This window comes from Pleuronectes platessa, chromosome 2 (assembly GCF_947347685.1).
Source record: "Pleuronectes platessa chromosome 2, fPlePla1.1, whole genome shotgun sequence".
NCBI classification, from domain to species: domain Eukaryota; kingdom Metazoa; phylum Chordata; class Actinopteri; order Pleuronectiformes; family Pleuronectidae; genus Pleuronectes; species Pleuronectes platessa.
In genome coordinates, this window is record NC_070627.1 from 3,911,357 (window position 1) to 3,922,991 (window position 11,635).

An 11,635-nucleotide genomic window follows, 5' to 3' on the forward strand; every position below is an offset into this window, starting at 1 on the left:
ACAGCAGTCGTCATCTGACCGATAAACTCAGGGTCTGTGTTAATCAAGTCACTCAGAATTACTTGTTATTAACAATACATTTTGTGTATGTTTTATTTTATTTTAATCTATTACTGGCCAAGTAACATGAAAATAAATAAAGGTTTCTCATTCTGAACTGTTTCTCTCGCTTGGTTCTCTGGGGTTCCACCTGCATATGAAACATTTAAATAGGAAAAGAGGATTACTGGATTAGGGTAAAATTAGATGATTAAATAATTTTTACATAATTTGTCTCTAAAAAAACCTCATGATGAATAAATTACAAACGTAAGTGACAAGGTTATAGATGCCAACTAAATTTAGTTTAATTTACATTTTGTTAAGTTTGAAGCTGGTGAAAAGCTTATTTTTATGATGAGATTTGTAAATATCACAAATAGCAGGAAATGCATAAGCATAGCAGTAAAATGGCAACAACAGGAGATCAGGTATTAGGTTCTACTTTATGTTGTGTGGGCTGCATTAGAAACAAGAAACTGTTGGGAGAGTGTCAATATGAAGTCTGAGCCCCGGAGATAAAGCGGAAAGTTAAAGGATAAACAAAGAAGCAGCCATGAAATTTGTATTAATAATTAACGGCTGCACAAATATGAAAGGCTCCTTTGTGGAGCTGGAAGTCAGAGAACTGGTCACACCACAGGACTGGAGTGAGGCGGGAGACTTTTCCATACTCTGTTAATGTATGAATTGGTCATGGTGAAGAAGGCAAGTCATGACTGGTATGATAAATGTGTTTCATTAACAAGGACCAGGAATTAATATCAGCTGTCGATCCGACTCCACTGTTGAAATATTATAATTTGTGTTCAAACACTCGTTCCACTGACTGTCTCTAACAAGCTCTCCTTTAACTATCACTGTTTTACCACCAGAGAAGTAGTAAACCTTCCTCTGTGGGTGAAGCCCCGCCTCTCTGAACATTGCTGATCTGTCACTACAACATTACCATTAAGGTGAGTTGTGTGGTATAGACACAACCCACAGCTTGTTTAGCTTTTAGCTTGTGGTAGAGAATCAGGATGGAGCAGCCCATAAGATTTTATGACAGGCATTAATTTGGTGGACATTAAATGCGCGTACCGCTGGATGGCAACTGTGGTGCTTCTGCGACATCAGTTCACTAATTTGCTCGCTGTGGAACAACCATCACATTGGCCGGGAGATACTTTCACACCTGGAAAAGCTTCTGTACTTTACTTCCTGGAAGATTTAAGTTCCAAACAGTTTCTGAGGAGAGATATCGTTGTATTTAATCACTTTGTATTTGTATTAAAATAACAGCTTGTTTTTCATGACTTAGTTCATACAAGTACTGAAGGTTCAAAACTATCAACTGCATAATTAGTGGTATGACATGAATGAGATTAACTGTGGGAAAGTGTAAATTCAGGGGAAGGACTCAGACCGGAATAGGATCAAACTCAGTCAGAGCTGATCTGTGTGAAGAAGAGAAGGAAACTCGGCCCGTCCCGAGTGCACAGTGATGACAGAGTGGAGCTTCTGCCTCACACACGATTTTTGGCCCAACCGACACCAGCTTGCAGAGAACACACAGGCCTGACAACACGTGAGCTTATTTTAGGCCAGAACGTTTTGTGTATACTGCTTTTCACTGATGATATTTAGGGTTGGCGCTTAGCAAATCCTCCTGAGCAATTTTTCACATCCACAAATTGAACTCTACACCGCAGCTGTAGAAGAGTGGTGGAGAAAACTCTGGAGTAAAGAAAGAACGGCATGTTTAGCTCAAGCGTAGTGGAACCATTTCGGACGGTGCTGCAGTGCTCACGTGACATTTTGCAACTTCCACACAGGCCACCAGCCCGAGGATGAAGTTATGTCTAATGTACGTGTTGAAATACGGCGTAGTGCAACACGCCAGTGACAGAATTTGTTCACCGTTCGTTTCCATTAAACCATCTCACTCTCTCCTGCTCCTTGATAACTCGCAGTGCTTTCTAACAGGGGCAAACGAGAAAACCTGGCAGCGAATGTACAGGTTGTGATGCGAGTCTGAAAGAGGCTGTAGATGGAGAGAGCACAGAGTGTTGATCCTGGAGTGTGTCGGAGCGGAGAGCCAGCTGACTGAAGCCTGGACTCCTGCCACCGGTTCCAAAACAGGCGGTTTGCTGCCACTGGCAAACAGACAGAGGGTTTTATGAGTCTGCATGTGAAAATATTGCTGCGGCACAGTGTGTGTGTGTGTGTGTGTGTGTGTGTTTCCTTGAAAGGTTGTGCGCTGGTGAATGCGCATTTCGGATACAGATTTTCGCAGGCTATTTTTAGTGGACTATATAAATAATTTAACAATCATTTAGGGAATAAACAAAGCAAAAAATGAAAACTACTTTAGAGTACAGCTTCTCTAATGTGAGGATTTGGATTTTCAGCTTTGTAATCTTTCGGTTTTGGATTGTTGGACGGACAAAACAAGACATCTGAAGCCATTCCCGACAATCTTTTCAAACTGCTGGACATTTTGGAAGATTTCTCAATAAAAGGCATCCCATTAAAGCTATGGTTGTTAATCCTAGAATAGCCAGCAAGAGCAGGCTTGAAAAGATTTAACTTATACACCCCAACCCCTCCGATTGGCCCTCTCCTTGAAGCTACTACCCAAAAAACAGATTAAGTCTCCAGGTGTCACAGCCGAACAACTGCTGGAAGACGAGTTTTCTTTGCTTCTCTTGCTATCTCCTCTCCATCGTCTCTGGTTCAACAGCGTACGACTCTCCGGCTGAGGACTCCGGTCATGCGCAGTGAGAGGACGGACAGAATGTGGACAAGCAGGCAGGTCAACAACAAACAAAAGGCAGCAGCACTCTTGTTTAAAGAAGGGTTGAGGATGACTCGTTTCACCGGAACCTACTGGTGCTTCAACTTCAGGCTATTCTGCTCCACGTGAACAGCTGGGATATTAGTTCACCTGCACCACTCCATGCTGATGTCTTCCTGCAGTATTACCATCACCTGTGTTTTCTATCAACTACTTAGATTGCGGCGATTTACCAACAGCGTCTTATCCTTCATACACAGACATAAAGAAGAGCTGTGGACTGTCTGTGGACCAGCGTTCCTGGGCTTTGTTGGTTTGTGTTACGATGCCATGGAATAGTGATACCAGACAGAAGCTCTGCTGTCAGCTCTGCTCCCCCCCCGGCTGTCTGGTTGATGACTGAGTAGCTCTCTGTTCGTCCTAAACACAAACCAACTAAAGGCTGATGAATGATGCTGTATTAAAACAGCGCCCCGGCTAAGTGACTAACTCACTGGCTCCCTGAATGCAGCTTCTCTCTTGTGTGGATGCCGCAGAGAAGCTGTACGTTCAATGTTTTGAGCCTGAAGTCGCCATGCACCTGCTAACACTGCAGCTTATGATAAACGAGGACATTGGTATTCAGGGGTCATCATCAGTAAGTTGAAGACTAGTCTGCAAAACTGCATCTGAAGGACATTCAAGAAAACATGGCCTCTGCATGAGATGATTCAAGGACCTGCAGCATACGTTGGAGAGGATGCTTAAACGGAAGCATGCCCTGAACATGCATGTAGGAGAACATGGGAGGTTTGCATTTAAACTACTATGCACTTGGGATGAGCCAGACAGAGCCCTGTGTACTGTCTCATCCAATCTGGCTCACTGAGTAAGAACTTCCAGTCCATCCATCCATTATCTATACAGAGGAGGAAGCAGAGGAACCTGAGAAAACCCACAAAGACACGGTGAGAACGTTCAAACTCAACACAGTAAGAAAAAACTCCTTCTGCGATGGTCTAATTATCTAGAAAAGTTCAGAATGGGCAAGCAGCAGCTTTATTGTCATGTCGTTTTTTTCAGATTTATACAAGTTTGAAATCCACAACAGTCAGAGATAAACAAAGTATGAAGTGAAAAAATTATAACTTTGCCAAAATTGAACTTATCTGGAAAGAGGGATAATCCCTTAGTGAAGCCCAGTACAGGCTTCTACTTGCCTACTGGTATTTACGCCCGTTTCAGCCATGAGGTTTCAAATTGATAAAGCGTGTAAACCATTCTTTCAAACTACGATTACAGTCTGGGTTTCCCCTGCATTCTTTTCACTTCTCAATTCTAATTCCTGCACAGAGCGCAAACCAAACATGATGCTGCAAATGTGGATGTGAAGTACTGCATTGCATGGAGGTATACAGTAGAGTGCATGGTGGCGAGCAGTGAAAAGAGAGGAAGACAAATTTAGCTCCTACATTGTAGCACAGCAGCACTGATGAAGCAGTATGTACACTCGCTAACGCGGTACCAAAATAACAAGTAGGACATTTCAACGTTCAACTAGCAAATTAAATGAAATGAGCAATTTAAATCAGCAAAATTCTTTACCGAAACGGGAATTTGAAGAGAATCTTTAATCAGATAATTCCTCTGACTTCTTCCTGTTCAGTGTCAGAGCTGCGTGTTTGGAGTCACATAGTTCTCACATGTTACAACTATGTCTGCTGGAAGGATAAACCTGGTCTGATCCGGTCAACTGTGTAAACACTCAGGGGATGAATGAATGACTGGCTGGATAAATCCAAGTGATACAGCTGTATTACCGAGACCTAAATCTGATCTAATCTGCCTGAGCACATGACCAAGTGACTGACAGGCCGTTAAGAGGTTTCTGAGTGGCGTACTGACAGGCTGCTTGGTTTAGTCACATAACTGCCCTGTCTCGAGTCCAAGGACGATTCTTAGATAGCATTTTAAATGTAGAGAATTCTTCACCCCCAAAGTTATACCAATGTACTTTTGTTTGTATTATTTGTATTTTAAATGCAATTTTAATGTCTTCTTCTATGTTTTTCTACCAAACTGGTGCTTCTGTACAGGTCTATCTACAGTTTGTCAGGGTTACAGATGGTCTGTGCCACTGACTGTATAGAAAAATGGACGCATCTCCACTTCCTCCCATGATCCAGAAATAAAGCCAAAGTATCCCCGATACAAACGCGGCCATTTTACTAATTTCAATACAGAGACTGTTCTGTTCAGATCCGACAAACACACTTGACCAATCATCAGACAGTTTCACACCATTTTCATAATGTCAAAAAATTAATTAACACCCATCTTGAACATACATCAGTATGATAAGAACTTCCTTGTCCCATCCACCTACATGGAGGAGGCGGGTTAATGACATGGAGGGTGCTTTGGTTTCACTGTCTTTATATACAGGCTGTGGTCCATACCATAAAAGAACTGCAGTTTTTGTCTTGTTATCAAGGAATGTAAACAAACTTCAGCTGCTCTTGACATACTGCTGCTGGAGCAGTGATGATAAACACAAAGAACTATAAATGGAAACAAGCCAGTGATGACGTCTCCTCTACTAAAACTTCTAAATACCATGTATCACTAATCATATTTCCATCTTTACAAAGTTACAGAGGAAGGAAGGAGTACACAACCGTAGATGACACAGCACTGACATTTGACTGTCAGAGAAACTAGTTGTCAGATCTGATCTGATCATCCTGTGATGATGGCTGCTGCTTAAATAGGAACAGAGCCCTTCAGATATCCATCCCACCAGCTGAGCTCATGTCAATTAGCTCATCCTTCGTTCACAAGAGTCAGTGTCAACGCAGAGGTCCCAGCAGGAGGTCGTGACATCAGAAGGCTACAGTGCAGAACCTGTAATCTCGGGGTCTCATCCTCCTCGCAATCATTTTTTCGGTGAAGTTTCCCTTTAAGAGGAGTCAGAGAAATGAAAGTAGCAGTAATCTGAAAAGCACGATTATGTGGTCGGTCGCTCAGAACGAAAGAGTGAGGGGTCTCTCTCACAGCAGAACTACACCATGCTCTGTTGTACAGAATACCATCAATAACAGAGCAATCTGCTGGATCACTGAGCCGACTGATTGGTTCATCAATCACGGGACGCGAAGAATCCCACCTGTTGCACTCCAGTGCGCCCTCATCTGTCAAGATGGAGGTGATAAGTTTCAACTTTTTAAGCATCAACGCCACCAGAAAGGCAGCGTCGTGTGCAGTTTACAATTCAATCTGATATTGTTCTACTTTTTGTTACTTGGGTTTTGGGGTAATTCCTCTCAGCAGCACAGTGACACAACTATACCTGCGCAGAGTGAAACTGTTGGTTGGTTTAGACCAAATTCAAACTGCAGAATCACGTGACACAAATCGTACTGCAAGAGGAACTCCTGAGGTATTGGTTAGGCAACACAGGTCTATGTGTTTGAAGTGTGTGTGTGTGTGTGTGTGTGTGTGTCAGAGAGTGTGTGTAAGAATGACTAGTGTTTAGAGTCCGGTTGTATGCACTTGCCATGTGTTCCAATTTATTAACTCTGAACACAAATCCTGACCATATTCTACGTGCCTTTAAATTCACAACAATTTGACAGTGAAATGTAAACGTTACAAGAGGCTTAACTAAACTGAATCCAGGAGGATGCAGTGTCTATTGTGAATCATTCACCACTGTCACACATTCAGAGCCAGTCAGTGACCGGAGTCGTTCAACTGAGAGTAAACTGACTAAGTTAATCAGTTCAAAGAACAACCAGCACAGCCATCAAATCCACAGTGAGGAATCCATAGCAATCGTTGATCCTCTCTTTAATCCAGTTCAAAGCACTGGTGGATCACAAGTGCCAATAAATGTGTGTTGGTGTGTGCATGTTGGTCAAGCCACGTGTGTGTCCATTTATCCCTGAAGAGAGGAAAGGATGACGCCACTGATGTCATTATAAATAGCTTATGGTGTGACCTCACACATGCACAGACACACACACAGACACACACACACTGCATACCACACAGCGGGTTAGTGTGCGGCTGTCTCGGCCTGTTCAACCTGTTCTACAGAGAAACTACAGACAGATGCTACAGCCTGATGTGCCTGCTTCAGCATTTAGATCTATTTAATTAAATAACAGTTTGATTTCCCAGTCAGGAATTAAGTCAATGGAAACAGACTCTGTATTCTGTTTAAATCCTGATTAGGTATGAAACGTTACCTCATTCTTTCCGGGTTCTCAACAATTAGTTTGCCTTTAATATTTTGTGATGATAAATGCTGCCAAGCGCAAGAGGTAGGTGTGTTGTGCATCGATGAGAACGTGGTGGAAGGCGGTGACGGTGCTGCAGACACTTCTCATCCAATCTACGAGGACTAAGTCTGGAGTGCAGTTGAATGTCTGGTTTTGCAGATCACGCAAAAAGCAAGTAGCTGTGACTTTGGAATGGGGGGGAAATGTCTGGTCAATAATGTAAACTGAAGCTTTTATTCCTGTAAAGACGCAGCACAGAGCATGATGTTGTGCTGTTGTTTACCAGTTTGGCACATCAAACACAAGCTGTAGTTAGGTCACCAACCAGCAGTATTTTTTCAATTATAATATGACAGTCTTCTATTTGGTTGTTTGAAAATGTTCCAGCAGGAGAAACACTACTGACTCTTATACAAGACTCGTCTGTAGTCATGTCCGATGTTGGCTGTCTGAAAGTGGACACTGTGTGTGTCCCTGTGTGTGAGTACAGTGTTTGTGGGAGATACAATAATACAAATAGTCAAATTAAAGTTGTGTCAGTGTATGTATCAATACTTTTAGATTTCTAATCCATTAAAAGTTTGAACGCTATAATCATGATGTTTCATCTAGAGTACAGAACTATGCATCTGTCTGGAAAATGATTCTATGACTAAATACTTGCTCTGATGTCTTTTATCACTTTGATGGAATAATAGTTCTCACACTCACGCCATTCCTGACAGAGGACTTAGTTATTTAAATTATGAACCAGATGTCTTAAGATCTGTGTGTGGCAACTTCTCTGCAGCTTTTGCTCCATTTGTTCGGCTTTGATTATTATTTTTTGTATAATCTTCTTTATTTAGTGCACAGCTGTTTTTCCTTTAATGATCTTTGTCTTCCAGTCATTAGTCAAATGAAGATGATTTAAGTTAATCTTTGTGGGTTTTAAAAATCTGTGAAAATGCCCTTAACGGACACAAGCTGGTTGTAGAACTGCTCGTATGTATCAGGACATGCATCCTAACCTTTGAGGTAGTTAAAGTACACTGGAAACAGAAAACAAGGGCCGGGATCGTAACCTAAACAAGTTGTGAAGAGCTACAGGTATTGAACGTTTCTGTTTACGGTGACTTGGCTGAGAAGAGCCATGTTTGTCATATTTCATTAACATGTGTTTGTAGTTGGATGTCACATGACTCGTGCGTTGCTTGTTAATTGGGCAGGTTTTTGGAGCACTGTGCCCATGTAGGATAGATGTTTTGGCCGAGCTGCAACATAAATCCAGACCTGATCCAGGCTTTATTTCCTCTGCTCTGGTTCAGCTTTTCTAGCTTGAGGAACAGCATCTGCGCCTTTCTACACATGGTCCCTCGAGTTTTAGAAACATTTCCTGTGCTCAACTGGGATTACATGCTACTTTCCCCCAGTACTGTTGTATATATGTAGAGAAAAGCAACAGATTGAAATTTCTCTTTTAAAAACTTGCATAATGTGAACACACCAAGTGAAACTGTTCAGGTCTGACCAGAGTTCACACTCAGGAGAAAGTTTTGCTCCAGGGTGTAATCGTGTAAAAGAGCAGGTCTGTGCTTGGGACAGCCCTGGTGGCCGACAGGTGGTTGTTGTGAAGTCTGCGAGGCGTCATAAGCTGCTTTCAGGCATCAACTCCCTGAGAAAATGACCACACAATGGTGTCCAGACTTTTGTTCAGAGTTTGACTTTCACCACGAATGCAGCAGGAGGATTCTCTGGTCATACGAGTTCACTACAGGAGCGTTAAGGTAAGGGGTGGAGCAGCATGCAGGAGGCAGGAAGTAACACGCGTTCACACACACACAGCCACTCAGGATCCTTTCTAGAGATTAGTGCATGAATCAGATATAAAGGATTTCCTATTGGAGAATCTTGGAGTTCTTGATTCTGACTTTTCATTGAAAGACTAAACATTTCTAGGGGTAAAACTGTGTGTAGCTTTCCACCTGGTTCACCTGAAAGTCAAACCTGTGGGGAAACAACAGTATTCAAAGTCAGCTCGTCGTCATCCTCTTCTCTTACCTTGCCGGTCTTGTGGTCGAACCACACCAGGGCATGATTCCTGGACAGCACCTTGCAGTCGAAGGTGGCATTGTTCTGGGCCGGTCGACACCGAGCCACCGACCTGCCGATCTTGACGGGCTCCTCCAGGTACACATGCCGCTCCTGGAATGGATGCGAGTTGGGTCGGCAGGTGAACACGGCCAGCGCCGAAGGCATTGACTTTGGCTTGAGAGTGTTACTCCAACCGGACACGAGGGACCCGTTTTCTTGATCCAGAGTGGCAGGCTTGTGTTGCAATCCCCAAAGAATAATCTACAATATACGTGGCTCTGTGTGTAGGCAGAGCTGTTAGTCCTTTAAGCTTCCAGGCACTCGCTAATAGACATTGTCCCCTGTGCACGGGCCGGGCTGTACTGCTTTCCCACGGTTTGCAACGAAGCTCGCGTGTGTTTGGGAAAAGTGAAAATAAAAAACAGACCAACAGGTATAAAAGAGACAAGACATTCCCTTCACTCACTGTCCACCAAAGCTACATAACGACACTTAAATCCGGCAGCAGGCACTATGTACAGACCAGGGTGCCATGTGTCAAGACATACATGACTGAGTATAGCACTGACAGTCTGGCAAACAGCCTTCCACGTCCATCAAACTCCTCCAGCACTGGGGCAGGAGACGGAAGCCGGTGGGGCCGCCACGGACTCGGACCTGCGGTCCCCCTCCAGAGACAGCAGCAGCAGCAGCTTCCCACCACTTAATGGACGCTACCGACTCCAAAGCCCAATCAGTGCAGTAAACTAACCCTGGTGTCTGTCAGTAGCAGGGGGGGCAGAGTCGGGCGCGCTTTCGAGCTGGGTCGAGTCTCGTCTTGCAGCAGGCTAACGAGGAGCTCTCACACCTCGACGAGCCGCACGGGGATCGGCTCGCACACGTCAGTGAAGTGTCATCCGTGGAGTGGTCCTCGTGTACAGCCTGGCAGGACCCTGATCCAGGGGCTCTCAGCTAGCTACCCGACGGTTACCACTCCCTCCTAGAGAACACCTAGAAGACCGCTAACAAACACACACACACACACCTAGCGAAGGACTTTCAACAGTCAACACAACCACTTGTTTTTAAACAGTAGCGTGTCAATAAGCGCTTCGCCGACGGGCACACACTGGCTTAGTCTCGGCCTGAATCAGGTGGCGCAGAGCCGGGATGAACCGGGGATTAGCAGGTTCCACAGAAATGCTAATTGGCTAGCTCGCTAGTGGACAGGCGAAGCGCTAGCGGCCGGCCAACAGTTACCTGGCGGTGTACCAGGCGAGCTAGGCTAGGCTAGGCTAGGCTAATGACTGCTGACAAACTTATCGTCCGGGTCCTCGAACGCGTTCTCCTCTCCCGTCTCGAGCGGTTCGATGGCCGGCTGGAGGCGCAATGCCATCCCCGTCTCCCCGGGCGGGTGAAACGCGCGCGATAGCCCCGTGGTGAGTGGCTACTACGACCGTTAGCGCGGAGCGGGTGAGTTAGCGCGCAGCTAGCCGGCTAACTGACAGTCGGGGGGCAGAAGCAGACGCGGAAAAATCAGGGGAGTTTCTCCGCTGCGGCTCCTCACGCATCACAGCCGCCGCGACAAGCATCCAGGACGGGGGGTGGGGGCGGACAAAAAGCCTGGTTCGAGCCGCACGTCGAGCCGTCGTCTACCTCAGTCCCGGTCGTGTCTCCCCCGAGGCGGTTCGGGATTAAACCCGTCGCCTTGCTACAGTTTTCTGGGAGGAATCTGTAAGAAGTTGTCCTCCTCCGCAAGTCCGGGCCGCCATAGTGTAACTAGAGAGCAGACAGGCGTGGTGCGTTCACGGACCCGCTTACTTCCACTCGCTGATTACATCACTACACTTTATAGCTGGGAGGGGGGGGGGGGGGGGGGCTTCGGTTCTACTGTGTTATGATAATAATAAAAGTGGTAAACAAATAAATCATAATTCAGAATCACCCTGAAGGCCCCTGTGCAAAATTTTATAAGATAGGAAATCCTGTATTAGTTCAACAAGGGGGGAATTCACAGTGTTACAGCAGCAAGTAAGTGTAAGGAATATAAATATGTATGCAGTGTGATATTATTGAGAATGAATGAAATTGCACATGAGCCGTTTATATTGCATAGACAGATGCATATCGCACAGTTGAGACTTGAAAATGTTTTTTTATTTTAAACCCTACAGTCAGTTTTATTGCCTAAACCCAATTTATACTCCATAGCTTCTTTTTTTATCCTTGTTTAATTTTTTAGACTATATTCTTTTTATTTCATTGTATTTATTTGCTGCTTCTGCTTATTGTTTAGAATCTAGTGTTTCTATTTCATTGCTATTTACCGGGACCTCAGTACTTAGTTTTGTTAATTCTGATTTACCTCATGTTTCGGGAATAACAATACAAAATCTTGAATCTTGATAGTTTATGTCATGTCAACATCCTCAGGGTTGTGACCTTGGTCAGGGAAAAAATGCCAATGTGAATGTTGTTTTTTATTTCGTGGAATAATGAGGAC

General features: G+C 44.4%; 1 protein-coding gene across 7 annotated transcripts in view; it reads right to left on the reverse strand.

Annotated features, from left to right (window-relative positions):
• slmapa (sarcolemma associated protein a) overlaps positions 1-10,939 on the reverse strand; it is a 46,645-nt gene extending 35,706 nt beyond the window's left edge. For 3 of the 7 annotated variants that reach the window (XM_053447334.1, XM_053447385.1, XM_053447342.1), the window contains exon 1: positions 9,121-10,938. In XM_053447334.1, the coding sequence (XP_053303309.1) occupies positions 9,121-9,318 (198 nt within the window). In that variant the 5' untranslated portion in view covers positions 9,319-10,938. Of the gene's footprint in view, positions 1-9,120 lie in introns of all 7 variants that reach the window. The other 4 variants (XM_053447357.1, XM_053447348.1, XM_053447327.1 and 1 more) reach the window with 4 other exon arrangements.
• Between the last annotated feature and the right edge of the window lie 696 nt (positions 10,940-11,635).